Here is a 19,663-nt window from a genome sequence, read left to right on the forward strand (position 1 = left end):
TATAATTGAAAGATTAATAGATTGCAATGATGTAGTTTTAATGAACAACGGTTCTCCTACAAGGTTTGATGTAGCCCATAACTCTAGTTCAGCAATTGATCTTACAATATGTTCGTCGTCATTACGATTAGACTATAAGTGGTCAGTGGATGAAAATCTCTATGGAAGCGACCACTATCCCATCCATCTTAAGTATGTACAAAATATACCCTCCCCATCTTTACCCAAGTGGAAGATAAAGGAGGCAGATTGGCAGCTGTATGAAAAATCTACCCAAGTCAATCGTAAGGCCAATGAATTTCCTTGCCCCTCGGCTGCTTACGAATATCTCGCTAGTATAATGATTGGAGGGGCAATGATGTCAATTCCTAAAACATCAGGGAAACCCCGTCGTCCACTGGTACCTTGGTGGAATAGTAAATGTGCCTTGAGTAGGAAAATTGCAAGAGCTAGTTACAAGCGATATCGAAGGCGTCCTGTCTTAGTTAATAGAATAATATACAAGAAAAACCTCGCCAAACAAAAGCGTGTCTTTAAAGAAGCAAGGAGGGAATCCTTCATTAAGTACATATCAGAATTAAAGTATAACTCGCCACTTTCTCTGGTTTGGGATAGAATCCGTAAATTACTAGGGAAATTTTCCCCTTCTCCTTTACCGATTTTGAAAATCAACTTGGTAGTTATATCGGATGCAAGAGAGGTGGCAGAGGCTTTTGCTCGGCACTTTTCCAGCATTTCAAGCCCCAGTCACTACTCCCCTGAATTTCGCAATATTAGAAACATGACTCTAGTTAATCCGCCTGTTTGTTCTAACTCTGAGGCATATAACCTTCCATTTAGTATTGTCGAATTCAAATATGCCTTATCTTTGTCCTCTCCAACATCACCTGGAGAAGATGATATTATTTATGCCATGATTTCTCATTTACCTCTGGAGTCAAAAAAATTCTTTGTTGATGTTTTAAATGAATTCTGGTGCTCAGGGACTTCATACAAGTTGTGGAATAACTCTGTCATAGTTCCTTTTTTAAAACCCGGAAAGGACCCTAGTCATCCCAAAAGTTATAGGCCTATTGCTCTTACCAGCTGTGTCTTCAAGATTTACGACGAATGGTGAATTTTCGTCTGATATGGTTTATTAGAAACAAAGAGCCTGTTGTCGAAGAGGCAATTTGGCTTCCGCAAGAATCGTAGTACTTTGGATCCCTTATCATGTCTCACACGTGAGATTCAGAATGCTTTTGCAGTCCAAAATCAAACCATTGCAGTGTTCTTTGATCTGGAAAAAGCGTTTGATACTACCTGGAGGGCAGGTATTTTAATGCAGCTGGTTGAATGGCGTATTGGTGGCAATATGTTTAATTTTGCCAAAGGCTTCCTGTCTGACCGGTACCTTAAAGTTAGAATTGGGTCTACCTTCTCATCAGAGTATCTTCAGGAAGAAGGCATTCCACAGGGGAGTGTGCTTAGTCCAACCTTTTTTAATATTGCCATTAACGGTTTACTTGAACATCTCCCTGTTGGAGTAACTGGTCAAGCATTCGCGGATGATATTGTTGTTTTGTGTAGTAGAGCTACTGCATGTGAAGCTTGTACTAAAATTCAGATTGCAATTAATGCTGCTACTACCTGGGCTAATAGTAAAGGTTTCAAATTTTCTGCTGAGAAAACTAAAGCTATACATTTTTGTAGAACACGTAGAAGGGAAGAGATTCCAACCTTATTTTTAGAAGGTTCTATTTTGTTGTATGAAGATGAAGTCAAATATTTAGGAATTATTTTTTACAAAAAATTGACTTTTGCTGAACATATAAATGAGACTGCAGTTAATGTTAAACAACGGTGCAATATTCTTAAAGTTGTTGGTAACCTGAATTTTGGAGCTGACCGTACTACTTTATTAAGAATTTATCAGGCCCTATGCTTGAGTAAGATTGATTATGGATCTCAGATTTATGGCTCGGCATGTAAGACCTTGTTAGGCAAGCTGGATGTAGTACACAATATGGCATTGCGTATTTGTACAGGTGCTTTTAAAACGTCTCCTGTTGAGAGCCTTTATGTAGATTCTGGTTTTCCTCCTCTCTTCATTCGGAGGGAGAACAGGGTCTCCGATATTTGTCACGAGCACTAACCTCTCAGTCTAATCCAAATTTTAAGTATATAAAACATCCTGTTGACAGAGCACCAACTAAACCTACATTACCTAAGCCCCTTGAAGTTAGATTAAACATCAGTGCGAGAGAGGTAGGCCTTATTCCTCCACTGGTTATGGAAACAACATTTTCTAAATTCCCTCCATGGTGTAGGCCTCCTTTAGATATTTGCCAAATTAGAGACAGCAAAAAGATCAGCTCAAGTGTTCAGCTTAAAAGTAGCTTCTTGGCCCATGTTTCTGAGCATAGTAACTCGATTGCTGTATATACAGATGGGTCAAAATCAGCAAATGGAGTTGGATGTTCTGTCATCATCAGTGAGAGAACAATTAAAAAAAGCCTCCCTATTAACTTCTCAATTTTTAATGCTGAGATTTATGCTATTTTTAGTGTCTTAAAATTTATTTTTAGTACAGGTAGCACTGGGGACTCATATATTATTTATTGTGATTCCCAGAGTTCTCTATCTGCACTACAGAAGTTGAAGCCATCTAATCAACTCATTCAAGAGTGCAGGATTGGCTGGTCCTCCTGCACATTCTCGAAAACACATCAGTGTGAAGTTTTGTTGGGTTCCCTCGCATTGGAATTCGTGGTAATGAGCTGGCTGATACAGCCGCTAAGCAGGCAGCTTCCTTCCGGGCTTCCCACTCCTGTGAGGGTTCCCTGTGAAGATTTTTAAAACTTTTTATTAATCATTTTGTAGGACATAAGTGGCAGAATCACTGGTCCAACTTAATAACAATTTAAAGCTGAAATCGATCAGACCTTCTGTTCATCCCTGGTCACCTTCTGTTGGGATGGATAGAAGATCTAGTATAGTTTTAACACGCCTGCGTATAGGGCATACATTTTTAACACACAGGTATCTTTTAACTAGTGGAGTAGAGAGGCAGGTTCCTCAATGCTCCAATTGTAATGTTGGCATTACAGTGAGGCATATATTTGTTGACTGTCCTGTTTATATTTTAATCATAGACGTCGGTGTGGTTTCACAAACAAAACTTTGTCAGAATATTTAGGAGAGGTGCTCCCACAGAGGAGATTTTTAAATTTCTTAAGGAAATCCATTTGTTTTATGATATTTAATTGAGTATTTTAATTTGAATTTGATTTTAATCATTTGATTTAATTATATAAGTGTATCTTCTATTAGTAAATATATCCCGTTGATATATATGCGCTGAATGGCCTTTGGCTCCGGCGCGTGGCAAATGGCCACAAATTTTATAAATTCAATTCAATTCACTCAGCCGATTACAAGCCCCATCAACTACCACCTCATTTGCCCTCAAGAACTGGTAACCCAGCACCAGGTGCTCAGCCATAGTCCCTGAAAGCATCACGTGGAACACACATGGGGCGAATGTCATTCCATAGAGTACGGGGGTCAACAGTACAGTGCCTAAGGTCTTAGGCCCTGTTAGCCCTAATCCCTTCAGCCAGATGGTGTTGGGCACCATCTGCAGCTTATATTCCTGTACCATGCTTGATGACAGAAGGTTAACCACAGCTCCGGAGTTAATGAGGGCTTCAAAAACTCCGGATGAGACCTCAGACAAGGTCACCAGAACCACCATAAGTGGGACAGGAATCAGCTGTGCCAGGTTGATTCTACAAAGGGTTTTCAGAACAGCCTCAGTTTCTCTTCATCCTCAGAAGAGTCAGTAGATGAAGCAGTTAATAATGTTGGGGACCGGTTATCACTGGCCAGCACTGAAAAAGTCATAGGAGACTCAATGATTTTTCCAGGTTGTGGGGTAACCTTGGAAATCAAGATTTCCTAGGTTGCCACTGGAATACTAGGAGCAAGATTCCTAGTACTCACATCCTCCCTCAATGTAGCCCCATCTTCTACACCGAAGGCCTGGTATTTAATGCCCTATGATACTTCTCTGTACTAGAGGACTTCCTGGCCTTTGACTTCTTGCCCCTCTTGGTCGTCGTCTTCTCAACTACTTGAGAAGAAGCACTAGACTCACTTCTACTTCGGGACTCACAGGAGTCACTGCTACTGGGTGAACCAGAGCAGGACAACTGGGTCTGGGTATTCCAAACGGATACTGCCCTCCACTTCGGAGGAGTTTTGCACAGAAGTGGTTTCCCTCCCAGGGCTGCTGGCACTAGCCAACCTTTGTGGTGGAGACCTATTCTTGGGTGGTGTTTGCTGCCTGCACTGAGCTACATGGTGGCTAGCTGAGCCACAGCGCAAACGCAAGTCCAGGCGTCTCCGGCACTCATGTATGGTGCCCTGATCATTCGCACCAAGTGCAGTATCTCCTCTGGAACTGAAGAGACCTGTCAGATGGCTTTGATGGTGGCAGGTGCACCACAACAGTCACAGGCTTCGGAATGGGTCAAGGTGGTGTGCGAGGATGAGCACGCACAGGGGCTGGAGGAAGCTCAGCAGCAGCCATGGCAACTCTGTCGACATCCTTGCCGTACCATGACTGAGCCACCTTGCTTATGGCCAGATCCTCTGACCTCTGGCTCCTCTTCCTGGCAGTTTTGTCCAGGACACCCAACAGGTGTAAAACATCCTGCCAAGTGGAATGACGACGGGCAGAGACCTTGATGGTAGCCAGAGAATGCTCCAGCCAATTAGCTGCCTTGGTAGGGAGAGTTTTGAGGAGCTTCGGTCTCAGCTCCTCCCAGATGGTGCTGCTGAAACAGGATCTCCAGCCAGTGTCCAGTCTCTCACAGGTTCCTCGATACCAATCAAGGAGGAGACCCTTCATCTTCTTGTAGGAGGTCTCTGACCCCCCCATAGGCTGGAAAAGCTTCTTAATATCCCCTTCCAGGAAGGTACCTAGTTCAGCGGTCCATCGACTGGAGCTTCCCATGGCATATCTGCTGGTGCAGTATGCCTCAGAGTCCTTTAGGGAGCGGGAGAAACTGTGGCCAGTTTCCAGCTGGAAGACCTTGGGTTTGGGACTCTTCCTCGAGTCAATGGCCCTGACCAGGTTAGACAGTCGGCGTTCCAACCGTGAGGGTGCAATTCATCCAAGGAGGTGCTCTCTGTGGTGCTGACACCAGAGCAGGAGTTGGCATGATTGCTAGAGGCATCAGTGTCTGGTTCATCCTCGCTGAAGGACTCCTGGGTTTCAGTCCCTACTGAAACTGGCTTCCTCTCTGTTTTAGCCTTGATCCTCTTCTTAGGAATGGCCCTTTTGGCAGCATCGGGATTGGAGGTAGCTGCAGGTATCACTTTGGGCCTGCTATGGTTGGTCTGGTCAGCCAGGAACTGACTGTCTGCCTCACTAACATTTGGCTCTGCCTGGCTAAAAGGATTCATAGGCAGGGGCGTCCCAAAAAGTACAGGGGACTCCCAAAAACCTCCTACAGGTGGCGGTTCTGTCGTGAACTCTGGAGGGGGCTGGGGTCTACCAATAGCCCCCTTCTCAGGTCACTGGTAGTGCCAAACCATTCAAGTTTGGCCAAGCAGGCAAAATGGAGGGGGCACTGGTGGTCACTGTGGTAGTAACCCTAGTGGCCACAAGACTTGAGGGCGATGCCTCGGTCTCCCGCGTCGCCAACTGATGCTTCAGGGAATGAGCCTTATTCATTAATTCGGGCACCAGCAATCCAAGGTTCAAGATATCTCAATCAAGATTGCGTTTGGGCTTACGACTCTTCCTAGACGATGCCATATCTATAGGGTATTATTGTTAGGATTGTTTATTCTCTTTTCTCTTTATTTTTAGTCAGTCTTTTCTTTGGTAGCCTTGGTTTGTATTTGTTTCTCTTGTAGTTTGTTATATGGGGTAATCTTCATCTATATTGCTTTGTTGTTGAGTTTTTCTCTCGTAGGAACTTGTTATATATTGTACATTACTTACTGTCTGGACGTCTTGCAGATTCTGAAATTAGATTAATTCAATTCTTTTCATTTATCCAGCCTCTCAGGAGTATTTGCATAAGTTCTTTTATTGGATTCTGGGGAAGTTAAACACCACGTTTCTCTTCTTATGTATTATTGAAACACAAATTCACTGTCTTATCACACAATTTTTCACAGGGTACAGAGTATCAACCCAACACATGGGATGCGTCCAGAGAGAGGTCAGTTGCTAACTGAACTTTTCTGAGATTTCAAATGAAGTCTGGACCTATTCTTTCAATTCGGGCTCCTCCCTATTTTCTACTGGGATACACCCTACTTTTACATGAGTGGTTCTTCCAGCTTCCAGTGCCACCCCAGTGTGAATCTTAGTGGTTGTCGTAATCTATGGTAACCACCCACTGGGTGTGTCAAAGTTCAGATTTTGTACATGAACTTCCCTGACAGATATATACTTAGCTATAGTCTCCGACGTTCCCGACAGAATTTCAAATCTCGCGGCACACGCGACAGGTAGGTCAGGTGGTCTACCTTACCCGCCGCTGGGTGGCGGATGTACGAACCACTCCCGTAAGCTTGTCAGATTTTTCTCTGTCGCGGGAACGATAACAACTGTTGTCGGTTCCTCTCGATAGTTTTTCGATTCTCGCTTGCCATGGAGTTAATTTGGACTTCTTTTGGTGACGTTATTCGTTTCTTTGTTTTGGCTTGGCATACGCTGATTGTGGACCGGTTTGATTTTGAGTTTGATTTTCTTTAACGATGTCTGATCTAGAATCGGTAGTTAAAACTTCGGTGTTGTTTAGGGTTTGCGTGAATGAAGGATGTAAGGTGAGGTTGCCGAAAGCTTCGGTAGACCCCCACACGGTTTGCATGAAATGCAGGGGGAATGATTGTGCGTTTGCTAACCCTTGTAGTGAATGTAAGGGATTGAATGGAAGAAGAATATAAGGCTCTCTCTTCTTATGTTAGGAAGTTGGAACGTGATAGAGTGCGTAAGGCTTCCTCTAGGAAGTTCTAGCAGATATAGAATGAGTGAGTTGGATGTGGATCCTAAGAGTACTAACGTAGAATTAGAACCTTCTTCCCAAGTTGCAGCCCCGGCTCCCCGCACCGAAGCCGGAGATTCGCCTTCGGAGGCGGCAGCTCTGAAAGCCAAGAATCGTTCTGTGGATCAGAAGATTCGTCAGTTGGAAGGTAAGGAGAGTGTTAGTGATCAGTGCAGTGTCCCCAGTGTTGTGGAGGGTGCGTCTGACCGGCTCCTTAGTGCCTCTAGGCCTAGTACCTCTTCCAGACTCCCAGTTCCAGTGGAGTAGGAAAGTCGAAAGCCGCAGGAGGGCTAGGGAGAGCCCCCACCGGTCAGGCGTCCCCTCGGCAGAATCCTGAAGTACGCTCCCAGGCTGCCTCGGATCGCTACAAGAAGGAGCTCCTACGCCAATGCTTCTCCTCTTCGTCGTCTCCCTCTCCGAAGAGAGGTTGGAACTCCCCGGATGCGTCGCGCCCGTTGAAGAGGGCTTGGAAGGCTCCCTGCAGTCCTTTGGCTTCTAGTCCGGAGGTTTTCCGGAAGAATCGTCGGTGGAGGCGAAGAAACACAAGAAATCCTGTGATCGTTCTTCTTCTCGCGCTCCGCGCTCGCGCCTGCTTCCGAGGAAGAATTAGAAGATTCTCCTACGAGAGTACTCGCGGACTTCAAGCTCAGATCACGGCGCTAGCAGACTCTCTAGCAGTTAGATCACGTAGGAAGAAGGACGTTTCTCTTCCGATCAAGAGATCTAGGCGCCGCTCTTCAGAGGATCGTTCTCCTTCATATGGGGAGGTTTCGTATGAAGGTGGGGGTCTCGCAGTGAGCGCCCTCGGCTCGCGGGAGCGCCCTCACTCGCAGTGAGCGCCCTCGCTCGCCTGGCTCTCTTTTCAATTTCAAGGCGCCAAACGCGGTAGGACGCTCTGGAGAAAGAAGTTTTTTCTCCAGATTGGATTCCCGCTTCCGGTAAGCGCACTGCACCTGCTCATCACGCGATTTCTTCAACTCCCTCGCGTGAGACTTCTCCTCAGCAGCCTCAAGATTATAGAAGGCGCCCTTATACAAGTAGGCGTTCTTCTTCCAGATGTCACTCTCCTCGAGTATCGGATCGTGACTTCTCTCCTGACAGGCATCTAGAGTCTGGTAGGAGTCGTGTGCATGATAGACGGCCTACTGTTAGCCGCTCCCCGCAAGGTAGGCGCCAAGAGCCTACTGCACATAGCTCTCCTAGTAGGCGCTCGTCTCTTTTAAGGCGTCATACTCCTGATTATTCTCCTAAGGGCAGACAACAAGAGTCTTTCAAGCGCCCTTCTCCGTAGTCTAGGCGCTCTCCCGCTTCTAGGCGCACTTCTCCTGACCGTTTGTCTCTTGGTAGGCACCAGGAATCCCGGAAGCGCCCTTCTCCAAGTAGGCGCTCGTTAGTTTTGAAGCGCCCTTCTCCTGAACGTACGCAACTGGACAGGTATGGAGAGCCGCGCAAGCGCTCTGCTCTCGATAGGCGCTCTTCTCCTGGCAGCCGCTCGCCCCAGGATAGGTGCATAGAGTATAGTAGGCGCTCGCTCCTCGTAAGCGCCCTGCGGATGTTTCCGAGAATTCTCGGAGTAGGAGCCCTACCTCTTCGGTTCTGAGATTCCGTATACCTCGAGAGGGAGTCTCATCGTATACTTCCCAGATCTTCTCATCGTTCTCCAGTGGATGTGAACTCTTCTAAGAGAGGGCGTTCTCCCAACCCTCTCGCTCAACTCCTGCTAGGATCCCTTCGTCACCTAAGGATCTTCCGTCGGCTCGCTTTCGCCTCGACAAGACGTCCTAGAAGGTTCGGATGAGGAACCGAACACTTCTGCTGCTGTCTCTTCTTACAAGAAGCTTACAGAGCTACTTTTACAAGTTTTTGGGGATTCCCTTACGCCTACGGCTCCTCCTTCTCCTCACTCACTTTTTTCAACGGCGAAGACAGCGAAGAGTTCTTCTTGTGTGAGGATGAGCGCCAACGCTTTCTATGGAAGAAGGCACTGAGGAGTTTTGGTTCCTGGATGGCTTCCAAAGAAGAAGCGGGGAAAACGATGTTCGCTTTTCCTCCTTCGAAGTATCAGGACGCGTGGTTTCTGTACGAAACAGGAGAGCCCTTAGGATTGGGTCTACCGTCTTCGGCTGATTCGGATTTTTCGGCACTGGTAGATTCGACAAGGAGAACTGCCCTTAACTCTGCTAAGACGACTTGGGCAATGAACGAATTGGATCATTTGCTCAAAGGTATGTTAGAGTGCTAGAAGTATTTAACTTCCTTGATTGGTTCGTTGGGAGTCCTAGCCAAGAAAATTGAAGTGCCAGAGTCATTTCACCAGATGATCTTATGTGTGTTTGTCCTTGTATGGACAAGTCAGTAAGAGACGGAGCGAGTGAAATCGCCTCCCTTTATGGGCCGGCATCGTGAAGAAGAGGTCGGTTTTACTGTTCCTTCTTAACGAAGTCGGTCTCCCATGCTCAGAGGTCTTCTTTGCGTTTGCTCTCTGTCTAATCAGTTGTTCCCGAAACATCGAGTGCAGGACATTTCGAGGTCACTTTCGGCCAAAGCCACCCAAGGACCTTTTGGCACAGTCGGCAAGAAAACCTCGCCCTTCCTTCCCTACCAAGGCTAAGAAGGAAAAGGCAAGTGTTCGAGAACCCTTTCGAGGGGCATCTTCATCAAGAACCTCTACGTTTAGAGGTCGTAGACCCTTCAAGAAGGGGTAAGACTTTCGCCAAGTCTGTTAAAGCCCCCAAATAACTTGCAAGTCCTTCAAACAACGGTGGGCGCCAGACTCTTAGAGTTTGCAGAAGTCTGGCCCAAAAAGGGGCGGATCCTTGGACCCTTTCTATTTTGAGGAGAGGTTACCTCATCCCTTTCGTCGAAAGACCTCCCTTGACGACCATCCCAAGGGAACTGACGGCCAGGTACAGAGACCCCATCATGAATCAAGCTCTCCATCTAGCAGTAGATCAGATGCTGGAGAGGGGGCTATCGAACTAGTGACAGACCATCATTCATCGGGCTTCTAAAACCAATACCTTTTCCTTTATAGTTCCGAAGGTCCTCAGGGGGATGGTAGACCCGGTGTTGGATGTAAGCGCCTGAACTTCTTCGTAGAAAAGAAGAAGTTCACGATGGAAACGCCTTCATCAGTGCTGGCAGCGCTTCGTCCAGGGGACTGGATGGTTTCCTTGGATTTTCAGGACGCTTACTTCCACGTACGATCCATCCTTCCTCGAGGAAGTTTCTCAGATTCATGATGGGGGGGAAAATTTTTCAGTTCAGGGCTCTGTGTTTCGGCCTCTCGACGGCCCCCTCAAGTGTTCACGGGGATTTTGAGGAATGTGGCTCAATGGCTTCATTGAAAGGGGTGAGGATATCCATGTACCTCGACGATTGGCTAATAAGGGCCAATTCAGAAGATCGTTGTTTGAAGGACTTACAAGTAACTTTAGAAATTGACGAAGGCTTTGGGACTTCTCGTCAATTTCAAGAAGTCATCACTAATTCCCGAGCAAAGAGTGTGTGTATCTCGGGATACAGATGAACTCTCTGAGTTTTCGGGCTTTTCCGCTCGCAGGAAAGGATAGCCCGAGGATTCGAGAGAGTAACAACCTTCTTAGGGAAAGAAGTATGCACAGTGGAGGGTACAGTGGATGAGTCTGATTTGGGGGACACTCTCTCTCTGGAGCAATTCGTTTCCCTAGGAAGGTTGCACCTGAGACCGCTCCAATTCTTTCTCATCGGAATTGAGTCGTCGTTCTCAGGATTTGACGTTCTCCCTGTCGTATCCCAGGACATCAAGAAACATCTCTTATGGTGGGACAGATCCCAACCTCTTTGCGAAGGGACTGTCTCTTCAATCACAGACCCCCAACCTGGTGTTGTTCTCCACCGACGCGTCGGACATGGGGTGGGGTGCAACTCTGGGAACCAACGAGTGTCAGGTACCTGGGTGGGGGACCAGGGTAGCCTGGCACATCAACAGAAAGGAGTTGATGGCTGTGTGGTTGGCTCTGAAGGCTTTCGAGCCCAAAGTCAGAAGATCGGTAGTGCAGGTCAACGCGGACAACACTACAGCTCTGGCATACATCAGGAAACAGGGGGGGACGCATTCCTTCTCCCTGTACAAGACAGCAAGAGACCTTCTTCTGTGGGCAGAAGAAAGAGGAATCAAGCTTCTCACCAGGTTCGTGCAGGGAGAAAGGAATGTAAGAGCAGATCTCCTCAGCAGGAAAGATCAGGTCCTTCCCACAGAGTGGACCCTTCATCTGGATGTATGCCAGAGCCTGTGGAAGTTATGGGGCAGGCCACACATAGACCTCTTTCGCCACGTCAAAGAACAAGAGGCTGGATCCTTACTGCTCTCCGATATCGGATCCAGAGGCAGTAGCAATAGATGCTCTTCTTCTAGACTGGAACGACTCGACGTCTACGCGTTTCCCCCCTTCAAGATCCTGGGGCTAACTATCAAGAAGTTCGTAGAGTCCGATCAACGAGAATGACCTTAATCGCTCCCTTTTGGCCGGCCCCGCCCAAGAATGTTTCACAGAGGTACTGGAATGGTTGGTGGACCTTCCAAGATCGCTCCCGCTAAGGAGCGATCTACTCAGACACCCCACTTCGGCAGGTACCACAAAAATCTCCTCGCTCTCAGTCTGACTGGTTTCAGACTGTCCAAAGTTTGGTCAGAGCGAAAGGCTTTTCAGCAGCAGCTGCTAAAGCAATCGCAAGAGCGAGGAGACCTTCCACCTTGCGTGTATACCAGTCAAAGTGGGATGTCTTCAGACGTTGGTGCAAGAGGAAGAACATTTCCTCTTCCAGTACCTCTGTGACCCAAATTGCGGATTTCCTTATTTTCCTCAAAGAAGAATGTCATCTGGTTGTGTCAACTATTAAGGGATACCGCAGTATGTTGGCGGCGGTATTTCGGCATAGAGGCTTAAATATATCCGATGATAAGGACCTGCATGATCTTATTAGATCATTTGAAACCATTAAGCGTCCTCATGTAGTACCGAACTGGAATCTAGACGTAGTCCTACAATTCCTTGGATCGTCTAGATTCGAACCTCCTGGCTTAGCCTCTTTCAAGGACTTGACGAAGAAGGCTATCTTCCTTTTTGGTCCCTAGCTACAGCTAAAAGAGTGAGTGGAGCTCCAACGCTATTGAGGGCAATGTAGGGTTTAAGGAAGATTCTATGGTATGTTCGTTTCTTCAAGTTTCCTTGCAAAGAATGAAAACCCATCACCGCCCTTGGCCCAGGAGCTTTGAAGTTCGTAGTTTATCTTTTCTAGTAGGGGAAGAGCCTGAAAGAACTCTTTGCCCTATGAGAATTATGAAGTATTTCCTTAAGAGGAAGGAACAACTTAAGGCTAATCAAGATGTTACTTTGGTGCTCCGTAAAGGACCCCACTCGGCCCATGTCGAAGAATGCTCTTTCCTTTTTTCTGAGAAGCCACCTTATTACAGAGGCACATGTTGCCTGTAAGGAAGATCAGTTTAGACTACTGAAAGTGAAAGCTCACGAGGTGAGAGCCATCGCAACTTCGCTTGCATTCAGAAAAAATATGTCTGTGCGGAACTTGATGGAGGCGACTTTTTGAGATGCCAATCGGTTTTCGCAAACCACTACCTACGTGATGTAAAAATCACATATGATAAATGCTTTCGCCTTGGGTCCTTTCGTATCGGCGGATTCGGTGCTGGGGCAGGGAGCTGAAACTTATCCTGTGTAAATTTTTATATGTTACCCTATATTTTATATTGTTGTTTTTTGGTTGTCTGAAGAGGTTGCAGGAGGCACCTCTTTTTGTCGTAATATTAACCCTTTGTATTTTGGTTAGGTGGTCTGGTGGGTTTTGGCTCCTTGCAGAGGTAGTGGTAAGGATCTGTTAGTAAGCGACAAGGTCCTCTAACAGCATCCGACTTGGATTCTACCACAATAGGGGATCACATATCCCAGTGGTAGATCCGAGAGTCTTTCAGCATCAGGTCACGTCCTAGCTGTAGCTCTCCAGGCAATGCAGACTCAGAGATAGTATCTATGAAGTCTTCATCCTGAAAAGGTGAGAACCAAGGTTTTTATATCCTACAACATTAGTTGTTTCCCGTCTTACCTGTATTATTGAGCTGTCTCTTACCCTCCACCAAGGGTGCCAATCAGCTAAGTATATACTGTCAGGGAAGTTCATGTACAAAAATGATATTGTTAAACTACAATAAAGTTTTGTACATACTACCTGGCAGATATATACGATTAATGGCCCACCCAGCTCCCTCAGGAGACAGGTGGAAGAGAAAAATCTGACAAGCTTACGGGAGTGGTTCGTACATCCGCCACCCAGCGGACGGGTAAGGTAGACCACCTGAACCTACCTGTCGCGTGTGCCGCGAGATTTGGAAATTTCTGTCGGGATACATCTGTCGGAGACTATAGCTAAGTATATATCTGCCAGGTAAGTATGTACAAAACTTTATTGTAGTTTAACAATATCATTTTTCCACTTTAATCATCACCTTTTTGTTTTGGCGTAGGCGCTGGTTTATTTAGTCTCACTTTTCTAACAACTACGACTGCAATCTGTTTCTACAACTCTCTACCTTTCCTTCGCCTTCATCTACTGTAACTCTACTAGTAGATTTCCTAGCTAATATATTTGCTACATAAGTTTTCACACAGACTTTTATTCCTAAGATTATCTTCCCGGGTCTGGGCACCACTTATGGTTAGTAGGCTGTGGCCGGACGTAGCATCAGGTTACCGCCCACGATCCTGTCTAACTACATACTGTACTGTACTGGATACCCAGGCAACAAGTTTCTATACTGAGGCACCACCCCTTGGGTTATTTTCTGAGCAAGGGGACTCAGTCGGCAATTGCGACCTAAGGTAAGTTTTTTTTTAATAAAAATACTTAAAAATTAAAATTCTAAGTAACTATAGGGGGTGATTCTGTGGAGTGAGAGGGAGGGCATGCAAAAAAAAAGAGCTGACAAAACTACAACTAATTTATTGAAAAAAAATAAGCACCCTAGCATCTCTAGGCTGCTGATGATATCCTTTTCATATTTTATCCAACCACCCACAACAATGCACCTCAACCAAGTACACTTGAACAGTTATTATCAGTAAATTGAATCACCAATCACTGCCTTTTCAAAACATTGTCAACAACAACAACAGGAATATGCCACTCTTCTTTGCCCATTCATTAGCTGACTCTATTATAGAACACGTTTCTTCAGATTAAAAAAAAATCATAGATAGCATTTATATAAAACTGCACAACTAAATAAAATTAATTTATGCAAATCAAAATTTGAAAAGTTATTTCAATTATGTACGTCGCACACACTGCGCACTGGTAGCCTGCAGAGAACATTGTAGATCAGTCCTTGGAACTTCTCCATACATGAGAGTCTAGATAACCACATGGGAGGCTTCGGTTCCCCTCCATTCATGCGAGATAGAATATACCACATGGGAGGATAGCTTGACAATGACGAGACCAAGACTTACAAGACTGACGTCGAGGTACTTTCTCCTTCGTGGATCTCACCCGATGGGCGAAATATGCGCGAGTTCAAAGACGACCTTATGCAAGTAGGTTTAACTGAGTTACCTGCGTATGCCTCAGAGAGGTTGGGCTGATAATAGAATTGACCCCATCTCCGTGTAAATGTTCTTAATCAGGCTAATTCAGGTGTTCAGGAAGTGTATTGCAATATGAAGTTTTCATAATAAAACTAATATTGTAATACTTACCTGAACACCTGAATGACTCCCACCCACCTCTCCCCTCCCCTCTTTAATTATTAATGATTTTTGCGATTGAAGGTGGGAACCGTCTGCCAGCCCATGTCTGGCAACAGTGTTGCCAACAGTAGACAGGTAACTCAGTAAACAATGTTTACCTGCAGTGTTGGTAACACTGGCAATTAAAATTTTCCCAAGTGTGGGTAAATGAGTTGGGTTATAATTGGGCTGGTCAGGTGACCAGGGCTAATTCAAGTGTTCAGGTAAGTATTACACTATTAGTTTTATTATTGAATGTAAATTCACAGACAAATATTGCCTATCATGTTTTGCACTTCATGTAGTTTCCCTTGTAAGGAATTGTTAGTTTTGCAAATTCAATAACTTGTTCCGACTTCAGTCCTGACTAGCATTGTCTGTAAAGTAATTAAATTATTTATTCACTATTCATATATACTCTTGTCATGCATCTTTGTATGCCCAAGGGAACCATCATAGTACATCTAACTTAATATAAATTATCCTATTTAATTGTGATCTGTCTCCAGTGCAGTATTAATTTACTTGAATATTTCTTCCAGTTTTTGAGAGCAAGTCATTATTCAGCGATGGTGAACCACCTCCAATAGTTACGATTGACACTGGCAATCCAGTAACTTACATATCAACAAGTTGTGATGGTTTGACACTCCTAGTTGTCATTCTTGAAGATGACAAGCCTAAAGTACTTTTCTATGAAATTAGGTCCATGTTTCCTGGTGTAAGTTCTATTAGCAAGGAAAATGAAGAAATTCTTAACCTCTTAACAGATTAGTTTGTTGAAAAGTTTTCCAAATCAAAATAAATTTATTCTGTTTGCAACAGTCTCAGGCATAAAGTATGTTTTTTTTATTTTAAAATATGCCAAGAATATGTGTGAGATTTTTAGCAAGTTAGCTTGACAAATATATATTTTAGTAGCTTATTCAGGTATATAATAAAAAAGCTAGACAAATTAAAAGACCCAGTTAGTTGGCTCTTTTAACTGAATGCTAAGAAAAGAAACTCAATTTAGACTAACTTAGGCCTCATTTATTTTGTTGGAAGCTTTTATTTGTTCACCAAGACCCTGCATCCTCATTAAAAATCAGGCAAAATTCATTAAAAAGGACATTGAGTTGAAAGGAAAAATAATTTGCCCCTTGACCCTCCGTGCTAAGTGTATGATGTAAATGCAACCATCTTTAACATCAACTACCTAATAAAGAAGAAAGATACTGTACACTGTTGACGACTCAGTTTTAAGCAAATAATTATTGCAGAGTTTACTCAGTGTTATTATTCAAATTTAAATCACAAAAACGTCACCTAACCTGTTAAGTGGTTCAAGATCTTGTAATATCACTGTATGTATTTGTATGTTACCGTTTGACAGTAATTCAGTTGCTTTTGCTTAACATGTAAGGGAGATAGATTAAGGTGGAAAGTTTTGTTTGTTTCTCATATTAATGTAAGGGATTTTTTTGTGTCAAGAAGTTTGCCTTTTTTATGAATTTTTATATTTTCTTGTTAAAATAAAGCACTATCTATGGTATATTATCATCTAACTCTTCAGAGTGCTATATATTACTGCTATTATTTTCTTATGATTGCGTGATTACTGTTGTGGTAGCTAACTTATGATTTGTTTTCAGTGTGAAGCTCCATCACCATTTGTAGCCACAGCACTAAATGGTGGGTGGGTGCAAACTGTGGCTTGGAATCCTATGGATCCCAATAGTGTGGCTATTGCTACATCACCAGAAGATCTCTCCATTCTTACTTTGAACGATGACAAAATTGAAACCAAATCAAAAAGTATCAAAGCAAGGTATGTAATCTTCAATTTCATATAAGTGATTACCCAGTAATTACATAACTAAGAGTTTCACTCACTAGGCATCTAAAATGTTGAAATGTGTTGGTTACATTAGTTTTTGTTTTGGGTAGATGACAATGACCCTGCCCACTTTCAGGGAAAGAGAGGAACAATTTGGCAGAGAGAGAGCTCAGTTTGTTTCTACCAGCTGATGGCTATATGACAGTTGTTGGATGCAGCTTTGATTCTGGAATTCTTGAGTTTTAATTATACAGTGGTGCCTCGGTAATCGTGGGAGATGGGGACCGCAACCACCTGCGTTAAGCAAATATCCGTGTTATAAAAACCCTCAAAAAACATCTAGGGTATACCCTAACTACCTATTTCAATAGTTAAAACACCAAAGACTCCTACCTACACAGGTATTCTCCTACTTAGGATGGGGGTTAGGTTCCAAAAAAACCTATCGTTTGTTGGAAAATCATATCTTGAATGTGCCAAACCTACACTAGGGTAATCAGTACCATCTTTATATATAGCGTAGCCTGGCCTGCACTACATAGTATACTTTATACATGTACAGTATAATGATTATTAATTTCAGCTAATTCTTTAGTTTCAGTGCATATTGGCTTATGATAATTGAGTAGAGAGAGAAATTGAATAACATTAACAACAGTTAGCCTAGTGTATAGTACTATGGTATATCATATACATACAGATACAGTAGCCAAGCCTACAGTATACTCTATACATATACGGTATAGTAATTTATTAATATCAGCCAATTTTAGAGGTTCAATGCATTCTGACTATGATAGTAGAGAAAAAAATGGACACGAAATGAGAATCGGACTCTGTCTGACATTGGTATAATTGAACGATGTCAAGCTGCTGCTAATTACATTTAATTATAAAATGAAAACATAACGAATATGTATCATTTCCATGAATCTTTTAAAACGTTATACGTCACTTCACTGTATCCAATAATATTGTATGTATTCTCATATTATTGTATTATAAAATACTAACATATAGTGGTCAGTGTTTTGGTTTGGAAATCAGCTGATCGAATAAGAGTTTATTTCGGCGTATTTAACTCAATTCTGAGCAAATTTTCTTGCTTCTAGTTAGCATACACAAATATCTAGATACTTTACTTATATGAGGCAAGGTCATTTTTTGTTATGAAACATTATTTTAAGCGGAAATATGACCTTCAGAAACAAGTCTCATTGTGAAACTAAATTTTTTGATTTTTTTTTTTACCCTTTAACCTTAAACGCCGGAGCAGTAAAATAAAAAATGGACTCCCGTATGCCGATGAGGGGTTTGGAAGTGAAAGCGCGTAAGCGAAAAAAGAGGAAAAATGGGTGTTTTTTTTTCAAAAAATCACAGCGCGCTTAGTTTTCAAGATTAAGAGTTCATTTTTGGCTCCTTTTTTTGTCATTGCTTGAAGTTTAGTATGCAACCATCAGAAATGAAAAAAGTTATCATTATCATATATAAATAATGCGATATATGATAGCGCAAAAAAACGAAACTTTCATATATAATTGTATTCAAATCGCGCTGTGCGCAAAACGGTTGAAGGTAACAAGTTACTTTTTTTTCGTTGTAATGTGCACTAAATTGCGATCATTTTGATATATACATTGTAAAACGATAAAAGCAACACAGAGAAAATATTATCACAAAATAATGCATGAATTCGTAACGCGCTTACGTAAACACATATTTTTTTTCAAAAATTCACCATAAATCTAAAATATTGTCCTAGAGACTTCCAATATGTTTCAGAATGGAAGACAAATGATTGAATATTACTATACTGTAAGAATATTAGCTTACAAATGCAGTTTTCGGCCATATCTGACGAGCTAAAGTTGACCGAATGTCGAATTTTTTATATATATTTTTTTATATGCAATTATTTCGGAAATAAGAAAAGCTACAACTTTCAAATATTTTTCGTTTTATTCTACATGAAATTGCGCACATTTTCATATATAAAACTATAGAAATGCCTAATATGAAAGGAGCAAATATTCCGAGAATGGGACTTACGCATGGGACTAGCATTTCGGAGATTTGTGGCGGAGAATCCGCGCGCGGAGGGAAGGAAAGTTTTTTTCTAAAAAATTCACCATAAATTTAAAATATGTGGCTAGAGACTTCGAATTTGTTTCACGATGAAGATAAATGACGAATATTACTAGACTGTAAGAGTTTTATCTTACAATTGCGTTTTTCGACCATTTCGGTAGAGTCAAATTTGATCCGAACGTGGTTTTTTTTTTCTATTTTATCGTGATTTATATGCAAATATTTCGAAAATGAGAATAGCTACCAACCTTCACTATTATTGTTGTATTATACATGAAATTGCGCACATTTTCATATATAAAACGTTATGTAACGGCTAATTTAAAATGGTGCAAAACATTACCACAATCGCACGTATGATTTTTTCGGAAGAGTTACCGCGCGGACGTAAAGAAAATGTTATTTTTTTTCATAAATTCACCATAAATCGAAATATTGTGCTAGAGACTTCCAATTTGTTGCAAATGAAGGTAAAATGCTTGAATATTACTAGAATATAGGCTTTTTAGCTTACAATTGCGTTTTTCGACCATTTCGGTAGAGTCAAAATTGACCGAAGGTTGAAAATTTGTCACTTATCATTTTTTATATGAAAAATATTTCAAAAATTGATAAAAGCTACAAACCATGGGTTGTTTTTAGTTGTATTGTGCATGAAATTGCGCACATTTTCATATATAAAAACTTTATGTAACGGCTAATTTAAAATGGTACAAAAATTATGTCAAAGTGACGAAATAATTTCAGAGATGTGTCACAGATACTTTTTAGTGCGGCAAGAAAGAAATTCGCGCTTGCGCGCCTGCGTAACGATTGTAAACAAAAACAACACCTTTGATCCGTGAAACTCCCAGCATCCCCCAAGGCAAGCGCGTGATTCAAGAGTTTTCGGCTGGTAGGCCTAAAAGTATTTTTCCGCGAATTTTTAA

General features: G+C 42.8%; 1 protein-coding gene across 2 annotated transcripts in view; it reads left to right on the forward strand.

The window, feature by feature from the left end:
- The window catches only part of LOC135214474 (nuclear pore complex protein Nup214-like), a 184,345-nt gene that overhangs the window by 44,319 nt on the left and 120,363 nt on the right, over positions 1–19,663 (forward strand). For both annotated transcript variants that reach the window (XM_064248820.1, XM_064248821.1), the window contains exons 3-4: positions 15,370–15,548; positions 16,462–16,637. In XM_064248820.1, the coding sequence (XP_064104890.1) occupies positions 15,370–15,548; positions 16,462–16,637 (355 nt within the window). The remainder of the gene's footprint in view (positions 1–15,369; positions 15,549–16,461; positions 16,638–19,663) is intronic.

This window comes from Macrobrachium nipponense, chromosome 45, assembly GCF_015104395.2.
Source record: "Macrobrachium nipponense isolate FS-2020 chromosome 45, ASM1510439v2, whole genome shotgun sequence".
Lineage (NCBI taxonomy): Eukaryota > Metazoa > Arthropoda > Malacostraca > Decapoda > Palaemonidae > Macrobrachium > Macrobrachium nipponense.